The 21250-nt window shown below is 39.2% G+C and overlaps 1 protein-coding gene across 1 annotated transcript; it reads right to left on the reverse strand.

Annotated features, from left to right (window-relative positions):
* Positions 1-11777: 11777 nt before the first annotated feature.
* Positions 11778-18255, reverse strand: LOC127118775 (uncharacterized). Its single transcript, XM_051049032.1, has 3 exons — positions 17653-18255; positions 15850-15913; positions 11778-13435 (listed from the first exon to the last, which is right to left on the reverse strand). Exon 3 carries the CDS (start codon positions 13387-13389, stop codon positions 12019-12021), a length of 1371 nt encoding a protein of 456 aa, XP_050904989.1. The 5' UTR covers positions 13390-13435; positions 15850-15913; positions 17653-18255; the 3' UTR covers positions 11778-12018.
* Positions 18256-21250: the final 2995 nt, after the last annotated feature.

The raw sequence follows: 21250 nt of genomic DNA on the forward strand, positions 1-21250 counted from the left end.
AGTGTATGGCCAGATGCATCTATCAGAAGAAAAAGTCAACTGTGGTCAACCGTACATGATTTAATGGATTTGGAGGTGGAAATGAGTTGGATACACTTCATTCATGTTGGAACAAGTGTTATTTGACATTTCAAAGCTTAAGAATGGAGAAAAATCAAGTCAGAACAAAAATTGCCAAAAATAGAAAGTGACTTGTAATGGAAGTTTCCAAAAATGGAAAGTTTTTGACCTCAAAATTACATGTCCAAGGAAGCTTCAAATGAAAATTTGTTCAACATGAAAGTTGAAGGTCTTGGTCTCACCTTTCCAAAAAGTCCAAGAACTTGAAATTCCCATGTATGGTTGGCAAGTTACGGTCCATTCAATTTCAAAAATGACCCATAATCAGGAGGGCATAACTTCCACATGGAGTGTCCAAATTGGGTGATCTTTTTATGCACAAACTCCATTTGACATATACTTTCATGGTGCATAATTGGATTTCATCAAAAATGGTCAATGCAAAAAGTCAAATTTCAAGTGTACAGTTAAAGATCCAGGGGCAAAATTGTCCAACTTGTGAAATAATGGGAATTTTTGAATGGGGATTTTTGCAACATCTCACAAATGATATTTGGAAATGGTTTGAATGCTCATAACATGTCAAGGCCTCATGGTTTGAGAACTCACTTTTGAAATGGACTTGAAAATGCATAAAAGTGCCATGACATGTGGAAAATGAGAAATACACATCCAATGAAGATGAGACAAGTTGCAACAGCTCATGACAGATATTTTGAGAGTGTATGAGCTGTCAATACAGCTGTCATTGGCCTGTGGTGAAAGTACCATTTTGCCCTTGCTTTGCAAATGACATTTTGCTAAACACATTCTATTTTGTTAATTAAGGTGATTAAGTGTGGATTAAGCTGAGGTATATATTCCTAATCATAACCAACTCATAACAGAATTCACATTTCCCAAAATCTCAATCTCTTTTCCCTCCAAATTCACCAAAAACCTCAAGAACACATCAAGCAAATTGAAGCATAACTCTTCCAATTCTCCATCAAATCGTGTGGTTTTTCTTGCTGCTTCTTCCAATTATCATCTTCTTCAACTGTTTTTGAAGATCAACATCCAAATCATCACCAAACTCGACTGCTCATATTTGGTGCATCAATGGCATTTGAGGATTTCGTGCACTAGAAGCTGATTCGAGCCAAGCAAAGCACTCCAGTCAACATCCTATATCCTCTGCTGCATCTGTTTTTGGAAATTGGAGCTCAAGAACACGGATTTCAACACTGCCTGCAAATCAAGGTTAGAATTCGAAATTCACCGTTGCTTTAATTGTTATATGCGTTTTATAGTGTGTTTGACGTGGATTATCATGATGTGATTGGTTTTTGAAATGACGAAACATAGCTCGAGTTATCTTGAATTTTAGTTGTGATGTCAAAACTTGATTCGTTCGATCCGTGAGATACGTGAATTTCTGGACGTTTTTATGATGATATTCGTACTCCACGCATTGAGACCTTTCCAACGAGTATTAGTTTGTAGATTTTGGTTAGGATTTGATGTTCATGTGTTCTTGGCAAATCTGGAAAAACCGATGATGAAGATGATAGAATTCTGGAGAATCCTTGCGTTTGATCCATCTGATTTCCTGGCCGCGTTTGAATTGTGTTTAGCGCGAAAAATTAGCCAATCAGGAGAAGCCACCGAATAAATGAAACGCCAGCGTTTTGGTTCCTGCGCGCTTAATTACCAAATTGCCATTGGAACCAATTAATTAAATAAAACTTCAATAATTATTTAAAAAATCACATAAACCTTAAAAAATTCATAAAAAATATTTTAATAATCAAAAAAATATGAGGATTTTTTCTATAGCTCCCATTTTGTCTTTAGAATTTTATGGATATGATTTTACAGGTTGTGCATGGTGAATTGTTGACTTTGCTTAGGGATGTTTGACTTAGGTCATTTTTGTGTGCATTTTGCCATTTCCATTGTGAAATACTCATGCCTTAAAAGAAATTCTTGAGATTTTTTGTGGTGATTCTAGGCATGTTTCTGGGGATTTACATGTAAAATTTGTGATGTTTGGATACCTGATGATTGAGTTATGATTTTTTGAACTTAGGTGTGACAATTTGTGTCACACCTAACTAGGGCAACTTCATGAAATTATTTGCCTAGCCTATGATTGTTGGAATGAGTTGAAATTTTGCATGGATGATTATTGATATGTTGAGATGTGATGTAAATTTTTCTGGATTTTTATATGGCATTTTCAATTTGATTGATATTTTTCATCTCTGTTGGTCAATTATGCAAGTTCATATGACACATGTTTGTAAATTTAATGTGAAATGCTCATATGGTTTTGGATGAACATGAAATTTGGTATGCTGGTTGTAGACACATTGTAGGATATCCCTGTTTTGGTCCCATTCATTTCTTAATTGTTTTCACTGATTTATGAATTTTTGAAGTGAATGCTTGTGTTGATACCTTGAATTGGCCTACATAATTGTGTCTGGATTTCTTGATTTTCATTGGCCTAGTTCCTTTTGTCCAATTGAGCTGAAAATTGACATGCTATACCTTGAATATGTCCTGTTTAGGTGTGAATTATTTGAGGATTTTTGGAATTGATTTGATATGCTTTTGAGTGCAATAGTTCTGTTTGGACATTGGATGTTGCATTTGACCTAGTTTGACTTGTTTTGGTCATGAAATGAATATGATGAATGATATGAGTATGGGATCAATTGCTCTTGCTTTTGAATTGCTTTAGCTTGATTTTGGTTGAAGATCCCTTGCTGTTTAGAATTTTTTCTCACTTTTGGACCCTAGGCTTGGCCTAGTGGTCTAGTTTCTCACATTTGGATTGACTTTTCAGGATGAAATGCATGATGCTTAAGGAGAATGCTTCAAGTCAATTAAATTGAGATTGTTGGATGTTTTGAACTAATTTGACTTTGTTTTGTAGGTTGTGAAGCTTGAGCTTGAGCTTATAGCTTGCACTTATGTGCATTAACCTGTGTTGCTTAATCTGTATAGTCTGACTGATTAACATTTGCTGTTTATTGTTTGTCTGTCTGAGTACTGATGATACTTGATTGATTTCAGGTACATTTAGTTGCTTACAGTTCTTTAAGAACTTGCCTGCTGCTGCTTGGTTTTTAAACCACTTGAGGTAGGACTTCTATTCTTCATGTAGTCTGGAGACCCGGCCTGTTATTTGGCCGGGCAAAATGTCTGAAGTCCTCCTTAAGAGGCGATGTTTGTGATTGTTTAATATTGTGCCTAAGCAGGTGAAGTCCTCTATGAGGCAATTGGTGGAAGCCAAGGGATATGCAATCTATCCCCCACTATTCTGTGAGTCGTCCCTCTGCTCACACGGCTGTGTGTTGATGCATTGGGGCACAAACCCAAGATCTCGTGCTGTTGCACAATCGAGTCAGAGTCTTTGAGCGTAGAAGGGTCCCTCCATTCTGGACCCACGCTCCTTTGTCAGAAGCTCTCCCTGGTCAGGGATAAGAGCTGTGAGGTCTCATCCTCACTTCACCTTTTCATCTGCTTCACCTTAGCCTCGTAATGGCAAGGTTAAGAGCGAATAATACCCATGTACAGATGGCTTGCTTCGGCAGTCAAACCCATTGTTTGAGCCCACTTGACTGGTTATAGTGTGTGCTATGTGAATATTTGTTTGACATGTTTGCTTGAAATGCTTGTTTTGATCTGTATGCTTGTATGCTTGCTTCTTTCCTGGATAGGATTAGTTTGCAATTGTGCAAGTAGGTAGAAACCTCAACGTAGGGTAACGATGCATGACAACACTAGGCTCGAGTCCAGCTCCCTGGTAGTGTGTCTTCCCTCGGTTTCTGGCTAGTTTTTCTTTCCCTTTAGGGGGAACTACATCGCCCTGATCCTTGTTCCAGACGAGGTATGTAGGCAGGTGGTCGTGCGAGACCACTCCGGGCACTTTTTTTTCTTTTTGTGTGTGTTTGTTTGTTATCCTTCTTGTGTATGTTTGGTTCGGATGCCGACGTAAGTCCAGTGATTGGCTGTCGGGCTCCACGTTTGCCGTTTTGTGCGTGTTTTGGTTCGGATGCTGACGTAATTCCATCGAGTGGTTGTCGGGCTCCAGGTTTGCCATCTGTTTGTGCGTTTTGTGTTGTTTGGCGTGCGTAAGCCGAACTACAGCGGCTCTGATTCTCGTTCCTATCGAGCTCCCTTCTCTCAACCCCACCTGCGTTCCCTGTGTGTGTGTGTGATGTTTAGCAACCTATTCTTTATTTTAGAACGTGGATCCCGTCGAGTACGACGGACGTGAGGGGTGCTAATACCTTCCCCTTGCGTAACCGACTCCCTTACCCTTTCTCTTTGGTCGCGAGACCATTTCCTTTCCAGGTTTCTCTGAGCGTTTCCTTTCCCTATTTTGGGATAAATAACGCGCAGTGGCGGCTCTGTGTTGTGTTTTTATTTGAGTCCCGCCGGTTGTTTTTTTCGCGGATGCGACACATGATGCATGAAAAATTATTGGAAATACATAAAAGGAATCAACCTCTGTCTTTTAGCTCAAGTAATTATATTGTTGGCTTTGCTTTGACTTTGGTCTTTGTTGAATTTTAATTTATTGTATGAAGGTGAGATTCAAAGATCATGGGATGATGCATGATTATGATAAAAACCAAAAATGAATGATAAATAAAGTCATGACCTAGGGACTTTTCGTCCTAGCATCAGATGAAATTTTAAATGTCCATAGCAGGTGATATGAAAATGGGCGGGGACAAAATTGAGGTATGACAATATCGAAACTTGAGAATTATCATCAAACATGAGAAAAAGTTGTATGTATCACTTATTCTCGAGGAGAAGCCTCTTAGTTTTGCTCCTAAGACTGAAAGAGATGCTTATAAGAAGCATGTCGATGATGCCAATAAAATTGTCTGCCTTATGCTGGCTCCCATGAACTTTGAATTGCAAAAGTAACATGAGAATATAAAAGTGTTTGATATGATCGAACACATGAATATGTTATATTAAGAGTAGTCTAAGCATGAAAGGTTTGAAGTTTCCAAATCCCCTTTTCAATGAAAGCCAATAGAGGGAGCCCCTGTAGGTCCCCATGTACTCAAGATGATTGGGTATGTGAAGAACCTTAAAAGGTTGGGTTTTCCCCTTAGAAAAGATCTTGCGACTGATTTGATCCTACAAATATTGACGGAGAGCTTTAGTTAACTTGTCCTTAATTTCAATATGAATGATATGGACAAAACTCTGGTAGAGATGCTAGGCATGTTGAGAACTATCGAGTAGAATCAGAAATCAAAAGGGAAGGTTATTCTCATGGTCAATAATGGAAAGAAGCGTAACAAAAGGCCCAACAAGTAGGATAGTAAAAGGAATGCAAGGAAGTTTCTAGGCCCAAACCTATTACTCATAATTTGAATCTAACAAAGGTACAACTAAGGAGGATACTTGCTTCTACTACGGAAAGACCGAACACTAGAAGAGAAACTTCCCAATGTACCCAGAAGATAAGATTAATGGTGTATAAACTTCAACTTCAGGTATTTTTGTTATAGAAATAAATTTATCTACTTCTGCATCATAATGAGTATTGGATACTGGACGTGGTTCTCACATTTGTACTAATGTGTATGGGCTAAAAATGAGTAGAGATTTGACAAAAGGTGAAGTTGATCTATGAGTTGGCAATGGAGCAAAGGTTGTTGCTTTAGCCATAAGAACTTATGTATTGAATTTACCTAATGTTTAATAATTTATTTAGAGAACTGCTATTATGTACATGTAATTAGCAGGAATATCATTTATGTTTTTTGTTTTGACAAGTTTGGTTATTCATTTATATTAAAGAACAATTGTTGCTCTATTTATTTGAATGATGTATTATATGCTACTGCACAAATGACAATTGACTATATGTACTTGATCTTGAAATGACTATTTATAATATTAATGCTAAAAGGATAAAACCTAACGAGTTAAATCTAACTTACCTTTGACAATGTCACTTAGACCACATAAATGAGAAACACATTTTCAAACTCCATAAAGTTAGACTTTTGGACTCTTTTGATTATGAATCATATGAGACACATAAATCTTTATTTAATTAGAAAGATGATAAAGTCCCCGTTCACATGAAAAGGTGAAGGGCTAATGATATTTTTTCCATCATACATACTGATGTATGTGGGCCACTGAACACACCAGTCAGAGGAGGTTTTCAATACTTCATCGCATTTACTAATGATTACAGTAGATATGGTTATGTGTATTTAATGAAACACAAATATGAGTCCTTTGAAAAGTTTAAGGAATTCAAAAGTGAAGTACAAAACTAACAAGGCAAGAATATTAAAACCCCTTGATTAGATCGATATACTGAATATTTAAACCTTGAATTTAGTGACCATATAAAAGAGTGTGCGATTTTATCCCAACTTACTCCTCCCGGAAACACCACAATGTAATGGTGTATATGAGAGAAGAAACTAGACCTTGTTAGACATGGTTTAATCCATGATGAATCAAGTCGTCCTTCCAAACTCCTTTTGGGGACATGCTCTATTGACAACAACTTACACACTTAATTGTGTTCCATCCAAAAAAGTTGAGAAGACACCGCATTAGATATAGAGTGGTAAGAGACCACATATGTCTTACATGAAGATTTGGGTTGCTAAGCTTATGTGAAACGACAAATTCCAAATAAGTTTGAGCCTAAATTTGATAAATGATTATTTGCGGGGTATCTAAAGAAACAAGAGGACATTACTTCTACAATCCTTATGAGGGAAAAGTGTTTGTCACTCAAACTGAAGTATTCTTGTAAAAGGACTTTATTTCCAAAGGAATCAGTGGGAGGAAAGTAGATCTTGAAGAGATTAAAGAATTATAAAGTATTGATACACATATGGAGGAACTAGAGCAGGAAAGACAAGCAGTTGTAGAAGAGAAAACTGCTCAAGTATAACAAGAACATCGTAGGACAAACATGATATGTCACCAACATGAGAGATATCATAAATAAGAAAGGTAATTTATTGCTCATGGATCACGATGATCTTTTGAACTATCAAGAGGCTATCACTCGTCACGAGTCTAAAAAGTGGTTAGAGGCCATGAAATCTGAAATGGATTCCATGTTCACAAGCCATGTTTGGGCCTTGATAGAGACCCTTGTAGGATTTAATCCTATAGGATTCAAGTGGTTGTGAACATATGAATCCATACACAAGAGGGAGGGTGAATTGTGGGTTTCATAAAAAATTTAAACGGGCTAAGCTTTTGAACCGATCTGACGACTTAGTAGCTAAATCCCCAAACCAATTTTTTGAAGGCTTTAGCTTCGAACCCAAAAAAACAACCCCTAATTGGATAAATTATCCAACCAAGAAAAAATGCTCCTTCTTGAATTTACAATTCTACTTTTCCAGAATTACACAAATACCCAACTTACAAAAAACCTTTTTTGAAAGTACTACGACTAAATTTCTAAGCAAGAGAAAGCGAGAAACTATTTTTAGAGAGAGAGAGTGAAGAGTGAGATATGACAACTCATGATTTTGGATAGTAAAATATGAAGGAATGGTCCTCTATTTATAGGCTAGAGGGTGACACAAAAAAGGGGGAAAATTGGGCCAGAAATAATGTGCCAATTGATTGGCATCATGCAATAACCGATTGATAGGCATAAAAATAATTATTTAGAAGGTTTAAAAAGGAAGTAAAAAATATATAATCATTATCGTTCATTAAGGCACTAACCTAAACGATTAAGGATAATCTTCACATTGACCCAATGGATTGGGCATACGTGCCAATCAGTTGGACAATAGAAATTTTATCCAAAATTGTTTGGACAGTTCCTTATTCAACAAGCACGACTTCAAAACAATTTTTTGGAGAATTATTTAGGGAAAATAGGTTCGAAAACATATTTTTAGTGTGTGTGTGTGTGTGTGTGTGTGTATGTTTGTGTGTGATTTATCCGTATAACTTTATGAAAAACACCATTTTGCTTTTACAATATTATTCACTCAGACACGATAGGGCAAACTTTCACACACTTCAAGACTAGTCAGGTAGTTTAATCTTATAACACTTGATTGAACTTTACTTGGATATGAGGTTTGATTTATATTCTATTTAATTAGGTTCCATCATTATAGGATGTTGTTAGTGATCATCAAACTCATCAAACTCTATTTAGCCTGATTGCGTCTTTAATCACTTATTATGCTTGGACCTTAGTTGTTATCACAGAAATATAGTTGTCATTGTCATACCCAAAAATTTAACATCCCTTTTCCTATCTTAACATTCGATTTTTTCACTTTATTTTACTTATCAACTAACCAAAGCTTCATAAGAGATGGTAATTTTTTGTTCCTTTGTTCATGTAGGTGATCATGCTTCAATTCAAGACAAAACAATGGTCACTTTGGTCAAGAAAGATGCAAGCATTGGTTCATTGATTCAAGGGTGGTTCATGTGTTTATTTCCATGCCATTTCACCCAATCATCAAGTTATCCTCAATATCATTCAAGCCTTAATCAAGTTCTCTTCAAGGCATGCTCTTTCCATCATCATTTTGGTTTGGGATGCAAGGAAGCTTCAAGTTTGCACAAGTTGGCACAAGTTTGGTTGATCTAATTTGCAAGAATGACTCACTTTGGTCTAAAGCCCATAACTTCTTCAATTTTCAACCAATTGACAAGCTTCTTTGAGCTAAATGTTCCTAAAGATTTCCTCTACAACTTTTCTTCAAGGATCAAGCATCAATTCAACCTCTAAGAAGCTCAATTTTAGAAGGGGCTAAGTTGTCAAATTGGGTCAAAACCTTGTCATGACCCCCACTTGGCAGCCATTCCATTTTAAGCTCAAGTATCCTTTTGATCCAATTCCTTTTCCATTTTGTTAAGCTTATGTCAAAGATCATTTGGACAATTTTTGGCTTAAAATTCACGAGGGAATCAAAAGTTATGGTATCATGAACTTTGGGCCTCAAGATGCCTAAAATGTGTCAAGACTGCTTGACCAAATGCCTGACCTAGAAAGCATGTCACGACCTCAACTTTCAACACTTGCCATTTTCACTTCAAGCCTCCTTTTGAGTTGTTTATTTTTGAATTGAATTCATGGAACTGAAGTGAACAAAAGGCACAAAGAAAATCACAAAATGCACGAGTGGATTCCATTTGGCCTAGCTTCAAACATGGAATGTTGAACTCTGTTTTTCCCGATGCCCATAATTTGCAATTACAAGTCATTTTGCGTCTTGGGACCACTTGCACATCTGTAACTTTTTTCTGATGCTAAAACATGTGCGAACGAACATAAAACGACCAGGTTTCATCATCAAATCATACATTCCATGCTTCACCTCACACGAGCACCATTTTCCAAAATGTCAACCCTAATTTACACGAATTCATATCTGTTTGGCATGTGTGAGCTTCCCATTTCATTTCCTATAAATAAAGGATCATTTCGCCTTAATTTTTAAGCTTGAATAGCCAGAAAAACTCTGTCTCACTTGAACCCAATATTGCTTCAAAACCAGTTTACGGTTTCTTCATTTCAAGCTCTTTCAACCTAAAATATTTGCCCATAAAGATTCATTGGCATCCTCTGAATCTAACTACATCATCACCTTGCCTTGAAACCTCTTGCACCGTGCTCCCCATTTCTGCCATTGTTGACCATCGAAGCTCCAACTAGAAAGGTAGCTACGAGTTAAATCTTTGAGCAAACAAGTTACCACTCTCTTCACCTTGCTCCACTGATCAAAAGCCCTTTCCTACCATTAATTTATCTTTCATATTAGTTATTTAATTTTACTTTGAACACTTAGGGTTTATCGTGTTCTTGAGCAAAATTATCCCTACTCAGAGCCAATCAATGACTCTGATGCAGGGAAACATGAACAATGATGTGTTGCGAAGCTAACCCCATGCTTGGGTGTTGTTAAAAATACAAGTTCATGATTTGTAGAAATCGAATCCAAGGTTGAAGATGAAGTTAGTTAAGCGTGTGCTTTGGTACCAAATTTCAAATTCAACCAATCACAGCTAGCCAACACATTTTTTCAAATCTTAGCAGTCGTTGGCGCCCTTTTCTATTTTATTTTATTTTCTTTTATTCCTTTTATTTCCAAATTAATTTCTCTCATTTTTAAACATTTTTTATCCAATTTTTTAATACAAAAAGTCTCTAAAAATATTTTGCATCACATACATTTTTCTCACATTTTTTTGAATTAGTTTTGCATTTATTAATATTTTTATTTCATTTATTTTGAATTTCCTTTTACAATTTTTTTTTATCATTTTAAAACCTTTTTGCATCCAACTTTTGAGATCTATTTATGTGCAATATTTGAGACTTTGTGTAGTTTTCTCAACCATTTATTCTTTGTTTTGATTATGGTTTGGGATTTTCCTTTTAATTTTCCTTTTTAATCAAGTTTAAATCATTTTATTTCATTTTAAATTGATTTTTAATTTAAATTTTGACTTTGATTACTTGGTTGATCAAATCTTAAACATTTCAAATCATTCATAGATGGTCCCTTGGTTGATTCAATCTTCTCTGATTCAATATGTTAATAGATGGTCATTTGACCATACTTTGAACAATTTGAGTTAGTGATAGATCATCCCTTAGTGTAACATATGTTTGAGTCCTTTGACTTGTTGATAAATGGTCCCATTGTCTTGACTTTGCCTTCTAACCTCTAACATCTAACATCTAACACTTTACATTCTTGCAACTTACCTTATGTCAGTTACTTAATGCAATTTATCATTATGCCTCATTCATCATCTCACTTCATACATTATTCATCTTGTATTATTCATCTTATGTTTGGTTTGCTTGACAATATCAATGAATCAAAACATGATAAAATGGATAGACTTGATCCTTAAGACCTATGCTTGACTTGGAATGATGATGAACGCTTTTGGACTTTAGACTTATGACCTTAGACATTTGCTTGATCCTTGGACTCCTTGCCCTCTTGGTTCCTTTCTCTTTGTTCACATGCGGAACTTTTGAACTTGTATTCTTAAGAACTTGTCATTTTGTTCATTGCCTTATGCTTCTGCTTATCACATTCATATGTTTAGGTTAGCACACATTAGCACACATATGGCTTTCTCTTGGGCTACCTAACAATGAGACCTAAGTTCAGTACACTTGCACCCACATGACTTTCGCTTGGGCTACCTAACAATGAGACCTTAGCCTAGTCTTTGTATTATCATGCATTGTTTGTGTTTTATCCATCCCATTCCCCTTGATTTATATTGATCAAGGTCCACTTGATCAACTAGATCCTTTGACTTTGCACATATTCCCTTAGTATTTGTCAAGTGACCATAAGTCACTTGGTCACTTGATGGGACTTGTCTTTGTCACTTTAGAGCTCAACTTCCCAACAAGTACAAAATCTCAAGCTCAAATCAATGCATCAGTCATCTACCTCATCCCCACAAAGCATCTCCGAGGACCTATTTCAACAACTTGTAAGCCATTGATAAGGATTATATGCCATGAGCCTTAAGCAACAATGAAGGGGTGAGAAAGAACATTCTTATCCTTATTCTGAATATTTTGGGTACGGGACGAATGACCCAGTTGCTCAGAGTATTCACCTCTATTCATAGACTTTAGTGCAATTCCAGTCAATTCACTGCCAAGTTTGGAACTAGTCATATGACTCCTCTTTTTAACTCTTTTTAGTTTAAACACCATTGCAATTACCTTTTTGGGACACACCTTTATGGTTAACCCCCTTCGTTCTTGGGACACACCTATATGGTTAACCCCCTTCTCTTTTGGGACACACCTTTATGGTTACCCCCCTTCTTTTTTGAGACATACCTCTATGGTTAACCCCATTTTCCTTCTTGGGACACACCTCTATGGTTAACCCTCTTTCCTTCTTGGGACACACCTCTATGGTTAACCCCTTTTCCTTTTTAGGTTGCCACCTTTAGGTTCCCATAATAGGCTGTATCCATCTCAAATCGCTTGGTCTCCAAAGCATGCCGCTTATCCTGATCTTCCATCTTCGCTTTGAGCTCCTGATTAGCTCTCTGAACCCGAGCAACACTCATCTCCAATTCCGTCTTCTCTGCAAGTAGCTGATCTCGTTCCCGCTTCATCTCTAAGAACTCATCCATGCTGACAGAAGAACTTGGACCCTCAATCCTAGGACACACTGAGTCACCTCCAGGGAACGGTAGAAATGTAGACTCAATCCTCTTCCGCAACCAATCCTCAAATAGTGGAAAATACCGGCAGTTGACTTTGCCATAAGGAACCTTACCCCTCCTCTGGATATCTCGCCATTCGTCCAATACCTGCCTCAGCTTGGTCTGGTTACCATCAATCGGGAAATAGAAGGACTCCTGAATCTCTCGCCCGAGAGGAGGACCTTCTATAGCAAACCCCATCTGTCTCCGGAGAAGCATCGGGTTGTAATTAATGCAACCCTGAACTCCCACCAAAGGCACATTAGGTAAACTCCCACAACTACATATGAAGTCCTGACCAGCTAAACCATTATGAGTCCAAGCAATGTCATCAGCCCGCAGACCCATCAATCGGAAGGACCACTTGACACTAGGGTCAATCTGAACAAAAGCACCTCGGGAAGGCAAATACCCCATGAACCATCTAAAGAGCAACTGAGAGCAGCATCTAACCAGACCACCCCGCCTCTTCTCATTCCTGCTATGCACTGAGTAGTAGACATCTCCAATCAGGGTAGGAATAGGGTTTCTCTGCATAAACAATCTGATAGCATTATGGTCCACAAAATTCTTCTGGTTAGGAAACAACACAATCCCATAAATGCTCACAGCAATCAGAGCACAGCCCGTCTTCCAGTTACCCACAGCAGCATGTTCCTTGGCATTAGCCTCCAAGAAATTCAAATGAAATCCAGGTAACTTTCCCTTCTCCTTCAAACCTTCCTTGACCATTTCCGGACTCAAATAAAGAGCACGTGAAATCCCAAGGACATCCGGCTCCGCCCTAGTGACATGGAAAGGAATCTGATCACGGATCTGAATACCCAGGATGCTGACATAATCCTCCATCAGAGGTCCCAACAGATAGTCTGGAAAAACGAAACACCTCAACCCAGGGTCATAGAACTGAAGAAGAGTGTGGATGGCGCTCCTGTCGCAGTCAGTGAGTCTGAAAACCATCTTCAGAATACCGCCGTATGACTCTCTAAACATTCCCACATGGTCAGGAGTAATCAATGCTATCATATCCTTGAGCACACCAATCTCTGGATCAAAGAAACTGTAAGCAATGTTGTTCTTCAAACCGGTCCTCATATTGGAGCAGAAAATCTCTCAACCAGAATCTCGATCAAAAGTGTCCCTGCATATGGGTAAACATGGGTTAGATGCAATTAATGCAAAATGTAATGATGCTGATGAATGAATGCAATGCGTTGCCATCCTCCAAGCCATCTGATCATTTGCACTGAATCTGGGCTCTGAACTGATCATAACCATCTGAGGAATGTACAATCCCAATTCTGACCCACGGGTTCCGAAATAAACGGAAGACAGATACATCATCATCACCATCATCATCAAACCATATCCGAGTAGACACATCACCCTTATCTGAATCGGCCCGGGGAATCCTGAAATAAACGGATCCCCACTGATAAATATCTCGGCCCGGGAATCCGAAATAAACGGATCCCCACTGATAAGTCACGGACAGCACTCCGGCGTCACGGCAATAAATGACCATAAATCCGACTTATAATTATGTCTCTGAATCACAGATCAAAAGTCACCATCTGAAGGCTATCTGAACAAACATCTGACAGAACAACCCTCCCCTCACAGGTAAGTTCTAATCAAGTCATCCTAAGGCGGATAATGGTCTCGACAATCGGGCGGAGATACTCAATGGGTTTGCCCTTTCGGGTGTGCCATTGTAGCTCCCTTAAAATCGTCTAAACCAAAGATCCGGGAATGATCGGTCACCAGAGTCAACAACTCAAATGGAGTGACTCAAACAAAGCGGAATATCCACAGAGATGAGCACTATCAAGTGAGCCTCGTCCGGCTTGTGGCACATCACGCCGCCAGGCACATGTTGACTTAACATGAAAGAGGCAACGTGAGACCACACTAGTCCTAGGTGTATACTCGGGCCTGGGTTTTAGCCCCACTCAGAACACCCACCCCAAACAACAGAACCACCTGCAGAGGAAGATGGCAACATGACAGTAATGATGCATGCACATATTTAATGCAATTATATAAACAAGGGTTAGTATAATAAATGCAATAAATAAACATCACAAGCAACCTAAACTAATCCTAGAACGCTAGGAAGGACTCGCTTAGGGACGATGGACCAGCATAGGTCTACATCGCAGGTCCCCAGCAGAGTCGCCAGCTGGCGCATCCTGCGAAAAATCAACCGGCGAGCCTAAAAATAAAAACACACAGAGCCGCCACTAAACGTTATTTATCCCAAGATAGGGAAAGGAAACGCTCAGAGAAACCTGGAAAGACATGGTCTCGCGACCAAGAGAATGGGTTCGGGAGTCGGTTACGCGAGGGGAAGGTATTAGCACCCCTCACGTCCGTCGTACTCGACGGGATCCACGCTCTAGAAAGATAAGGTTGCTATAAACATCACACACACACACGGGGAACGCAGGTGGGGTTAAGAGGAACGGGCTCGATAAGGTATCGCACCTTATGCCTACATATCTTGTCTGGAACAAGAATCAGAGCCTCTGTAGTTCGGCTTACGCACGCCAAACAACACAAAACATACAAACAAGCAAGGGTGGCAAACATGGAGCCCGACAACCACTGGATGGAATTACGCCGGCATCCGAACCAAAACACGCACAAAACGGCAAACTTGGAGCCCGACAGCCAATCACTGGGCTTACGTCGGCATCCGAACCAAAACACCAAACAGCACAGTCAGATAACAAGCAAACGCACGCAAAAAAGAAAAAGGTTGCCCGGAGTGGTCTCGCACGACCACCTGCCTACATACCTCGTCTGGCACGAGGATCAGGGCGATGTAGTTCCCCTGAAAGGGACTGAATTGCTAACCAGAAACCGGGGAAAGACACACGACTAGGGAGCTGAGACTCGAGCCTAATGTTGTCATGCATCGTTAACCCTAAGTTCGGTTTTCTATCCCACTTGCATAAGCAAACTATCCTAACCAGGAAAGAAGCAATCACACAAGCATACAATATACAAGCATATATCAGATGAGAACAGGCATCTCAAACAACACAAGCATGTCAATCAGATATCCATATAGCACGCACTATAACCACACAAGGGGGCTCAATCAATCAGGTTTGACTGCCGAAGCGAGTCGTCTGTACGGGCTGTATTTGCTCTTAACCTTGCCATTGCGAGGCTAAGGTGAAGCAGATGGTGGGTGAAGTGAGGATCAGACCTCACAGCTCTTACCCCTAACCAGGGAGAGCTGACAAATGAGCATGGGTCCAGAATAGGGGAACCCTTCTATACTCGATGACTCTGACACAACAGATCTTGGGCTTTTGATCTCAATGCTACAACCATGTAATGGGAGCAAGGAGAAGACTCAACTGAATAGTGGGGGACAGGTTGCTTGTCCCTACCTTCCACCAATTGCCTTACTTGAAGGACTTTTCCTGCTTGGGCTTAAAAATAAACAACCACAATCATTGCCTCTTAAGGAGGACTTCAGACATTTGTTTGCCCGGCCCGGTAACAGCCGGGTCTCCAGACTACATGAAGTTAGGAAGTTACCTCAATGCAAGTTGCTTATGCAAAGCAAAGCAATAGTTCACAAGGAACTGAGCAACTAAAGTACCTGGAAACAATCAAACTCAGTCAGTACTCAATCAGACAAACTATACAGCAAACAGTTAACCAGTTTAAACAAACTATGCACAACACAAGGCAAGCTCAAGGCTTAAGCCCAAGCTTCAACACCTACAAAACAATGCTATGTTAATATACAAACATCAACAACATCAATTAAAATTGATTTGCATCATTCTCCATGTGCCTTATGCTTTTGATCCTGAAAAACCAAGCAAATATTAGCAACTAGACCACTAGGCCTAGCCTAGGGTCCAAAAGCAACAAAAAAGTTAAAACAGCAAGGCATTCACAATCAAAACTCAAATTAAAGTCAAACAAGAGCAAACATCATTGGTCCCATGTCTATATCATCCATTATGTTCAATTCATGCACAAAACAAGGCACATTGGTTCAAATGAAGCACCAAATATACAAACAGAAGTATTGCATTCAAAGCCATGCCAAAATAAATCCAAAAATTCTCAAATTAATTACACCTAAACAGGGGATAATCAAGGTCTACCATGTCAAATTTGAGCTCAATTGGGCAAATGGAACCATGTCAATGAAAATCCACAAAAACAGACACAATTACATGCTTCAATTCACACCATCAATGCATACATCCAATTCAAAAATTCATATCTCATTGAAAACAAAAAAGAAATGGATGAGACCAAAACAGGGAGGTCACACAATGTGTCTAGTTCATGCATATCAAATTTCATGGCCATACAATACAATGTGAGCATTTCCCAATCATTCTACCAACCTATGTCATATGAGCTTGCACAAATGATCTCCAGAAATGAAAAATCATGATCAAATAGAAAATGCAGTGAAAAATTCTACAAAAATTCATACAACATCACAACATGCCAACCAATCATCATGCAAAATTTCATTTTTTTTCAACATGTATAGGTCACTCAAAAAAATCCTGCAAGTTGACATAATGAGGTGTGACACAAATTGTCACACCTAAGTTCCAGAATTTTCTGCTCTCTAACCAGGTATCCAAAATTCATGAAATTTACATATAAATAATCCTCAATGAGTCAAGAACCACCACAAAAATTTTCAAGAATTTATTCTACATTATGAGCATTTCATGATCAAATTACAAACATGTATCAAAAATGGACATACAATGGAAAACCCTAGGTCAAATAAAATATTCCCCAAGCACAACTTTGACCAATAGGTCAAAAAAAACCTACACTCAACAAGGAAGCTATAGAAAAAATTTCCATATTTTTTGGATTTTTTAGCTATTTTTTATGGATTTTTAAAGGTGTTAAAAATATTTTTAGAATTAATTAGGATTTAATTAAAATAACAGTAATGGCATTTCTGTAATTTCCGGTACCGGCGGGAAACAGCTTTTTTTGAATTTTCAAATCATTTTTTGGATCAAACACTCCTTTTCATCGTCTTCCACATGGAGAAATTCCAGAAATCCGAAAATCATGACGAACATCAAACATTAACAGAAATTGGCATGGTTATAGTCGTTGGATTCGTCTCATCAAGCACAACATGAATATCACACTATTACATCCTAATTGTTCCTAAATCAACCAAATCGAAGCACTTAGGGTTTGCATTCATAACTTTAAATCTAGATTTCGTAACCTACGATCAACCATTCTATAAACCACAAGCACCATTGGATTCTACAAGAAATGCACTACACAAAGCACCTATCAATCGAACAAAACAAGAGATTCGAATTTTCGACATACCGGCAATGGCAGTGTGTAAATCGCGGCTTTAAGCTCCAACTCTTCAAAACAGATGCACAAGAAGTATATAGAAGGTGAATGCTATGCTCCGTTTCAATTACTTCCACTCCTATTGTCCACAATCGCGATTTGCCATTAACGGATGAATTTTGGACAGCTGCGTTTTCCAGCTCCTTAGGCTCCAATCTCCAAAAACAGTTTGAGAAGATGATTAATGGAGTTCGATGCAAAAAGAATTTCGAAAATTGGTTGAAGAATGAAGAAGTTTGATGAATTTGAAGATTTGTGTTCTTGATAAAAGTTGAGAGAATTGGAATGGTTTTGAGATCCAATCTTGGAGTGTGTGAATTCTGTTGTGATTAGCAAGAGATTATGAATATATATGGTAGCCTTAATCATGCTTAAGTGTGTAATCAACCAAATTAGCATTGTAAGTGAAAATGTCATTTTCCAAATGAAGGGTAAAATTGGAATTTCACCATGACAGCTAGCGCCACCTGTTTTGACAGCACATACACCTTCTAAATATCATATGTGAACTGTAGAAACTTGTTTCATGCTCATTGGTTGCTCCATTCTCAAATTCACCATATGTATGCATTTGGTCCATTTTTGTCATTTCCATTTTTCAAGACAAAATCCAAATTAAAAGCCTTATGCATGAAATGAAAATTCAAACACATTCTAAATGCCATTCCTGAGGTGTTGGAAAAAGTCCCATTCAAAAATTCCCAATATTTTGACATTTGGACAATTTTGCCCCTGGTCCAATTCAGCTGTCCAGTTGAAAAGTGACTTTTTGCCTTGGCCATTTTTGAACAAATCCAATGATGCACCCTCAAAGTACATGTCAAATGGAGTTTGTGCATATAAAGAACTTGCAATTTGGACAAACCATGTGGAAGTTATGGCCTCCTGATTACGGGTTTTTTTGAAATTCACTGAGCCATATTTTGCAAACCGTACATTGGATTTTCAAGTTCTTGGACTTTTTGGAAAGGTGAGAACAAGATCTACATCTGTCATGTTGAACAATTTTTCATTTGAAGCTTCCTTGGACTTCTGTTTTTGAGGTCAAAAACTTTCCATTTTTGGAAACTTCAGTTACAAGTCACTTGCTATTTTTGGCAGTTTTTGTCCTGACTTGATTTTCTTCATTCTTAAGCTTTGAGATGTCATACAACACTTGTTCCAACATGAATGAAGTGTGTCTAACTCATTTCCACCTCCAAATCCACCTGATCATGTACAGTTGACCACGGTTGACTTTTCATCTGACAGATGAATCTGGCAATGCATTGATCAAATTAAGCCCCAATCTCCAACTGAAATAGCTCAAGGGTGCAACCCTAGCCTCAATAATCACCATTTAATCACAAAATGAACCTCAAAACCATCATAGACCCCATCTCTTGATCCAGCCCTGATTGGCCCAATGCAACTGATTAGGGTTGACCAGTGGTCAAAACCCTAATCTCAAGGAATCTTCTTCAATCTCCTGATGACATCCAACCATGATGATGATGATGTATCACTTCAATCAAGATGAAGATCAATACCCTTGAGAATCATAAAACCCTAATTCACAGCCCAATCCTCAGATGGCCCATGATCAATCAGTAAAACCCTGGCTTGCACCTTCTGACTTCCTATCTCCTGATCAAGACTTGGGAAGATAGCTTGCACACTGTAACCACATGATATGCAATATGAAATGCCTAAAATCCTAAGATGATATGCAAATATGTTAATGCTAGTCCCAAGAGAGGAGGGCAAATTTTGAGGTGTTACAGCTGCCCCTATTCAATCCACTGTGAACCTGTCGATACGAAATAGCCTCGGCTTTCGGATGATCAGGATGAAGAGTGATTGAATACCAAGAACACACGAACAATTTGCACTCTGATGGGATAATAATTAACAACGCCTGTCAGCATCGGCGAAGAAACATTCTCTGAACAAAAAATCCGTCTGGAACGGAGAAAGCCGGTCTGAATACCGAAACAGAACTGTCGACCCGGATACCAAAATAAATGGTAACTCAGGGATAACCATGGTCTGATCACCACACATCCACTCGGGATTCTCATTCTTTCTTTCCTTATTGTTATATTTTTTGCTTTTCTTGAACCCCGGAACTTCTTTTCTCCTTCTTGGTCTGAAAACCACTTCGGTCTGAATACCACCTCGGTCTGAATACCGGAAAACTGGCCTGAATGCCACAAGTACATCGACCTGATCGTCGGAAACTTCTTCGGTCTGAACACCGGAAAATCGGCCTGAACGCCACTTCGGTCTGAATACCGCCTCGGTCTGAATACCGGAAAACTGGCCTGAATGCCATAAGTACATCGACCTGATCGTCGGAAACTTCTTCGATCTGAGAATCGGAAATTGGCCTGAACGCCACTTCGGTCTGAATACCGCCTCGGTCTGAATACCGGAAAATTGGCCTGAATGCCATAAGTACATCGACCTGATCGTCGGAAACTTCTTCGATCTGAACACCGGAAAATCGGCCTGAACGCCACTTCGGTCTGAATACCGCCTCGGTCTGAATACCGGAAAACTGGCCTGAATGCCATAAGTACATCGACCTGATCGTCGGAAACTTCTTCGATCTGAACACCGGAAAATCGGCCTGAACGCCACTTCGGTCTGAATACCGCCTCGGTCTGAATACCGAAAAACTGGCCTGAATGCCATAAGTACATCGACCTGATCGTCGGAAACTTCTTCGATCTGAACACCGGAAAATCGGCCTGAACGCCACTTCGGTCTGAATACCGCCTCGGTCTGAATACCGGAAAATCGGCCTGAACGCCACTTCGGTCTGAATACCGCCTCGGTCTGAATACCGGAAAATTGGCCTGAATGCCATAAGTACATCGACCTGATCGTCGGAAACTTCTTCGATCTGAGAATCGGAAATTGGCCTGAACGCCACTGATCCCCAATCATTGCATTTGAACCCCGGAATCGCGCTGATCGCGTAACGTCCTCTGATTTTATTTCCATCTCTGTCCGACGGAAACACTTCCTCCAATATCGCACTACTGGGGAACATTGCTGATCTGACGTTGTGATGCTAATCTCCTCAGAGTAACATCTTCACCTTTGGTGAACCCCAAATCTTCAAGCGGTAACCACAGTTTGGGTTGCGTTGAATACATCCCTTTTCCGTCTCCGTCCGACGGAAGGAGTCTTCTCCAGTGTCGTACCACTGGGACAATACCTGTGACCCAATCATGAGGCTATACTACTCGGAGTAACACTTTCATTTTCTGGCAAAATACCTCTCAAACAGTAACCACGGCTTGAGACTAGCTGACGTTTGCAATGATGCATGCTTGATTTCTTATGCGTAATGCTCCATAATTATGGAAATGCTACGCGATTATTTATTTTTCTATGCAATATGCAATGCTTATTCTACATGATGAATGCATAAAAATATCCCCCTCAAGGGAATTCTTCTGGGGAACACGAGACTCTCTGCTGAGGAACTCGTTACCGCTCCAACTCCACCCTGCTGGGGATAGCACTGCTGCTAGGAAATAGACAACCCTTGCTGGGGATACAGATCCTTTGCACCCAA

Source organism: Lathyrus oleraceus, chromosome 2, assembly GCF_024323335.1.
Source record: "Lathyrus oleraceus cultivar Zhongwan6 chromosome 2, CAAS_Psat_ZW6_1.0, whole genome shotgun sequence".
NCBI lineage: Eukaryota > Viridiplantae > Streptophyta > Magnoliopsida > Fabales > Fabaceae > Lathyrus > Lathyrus oleraceus.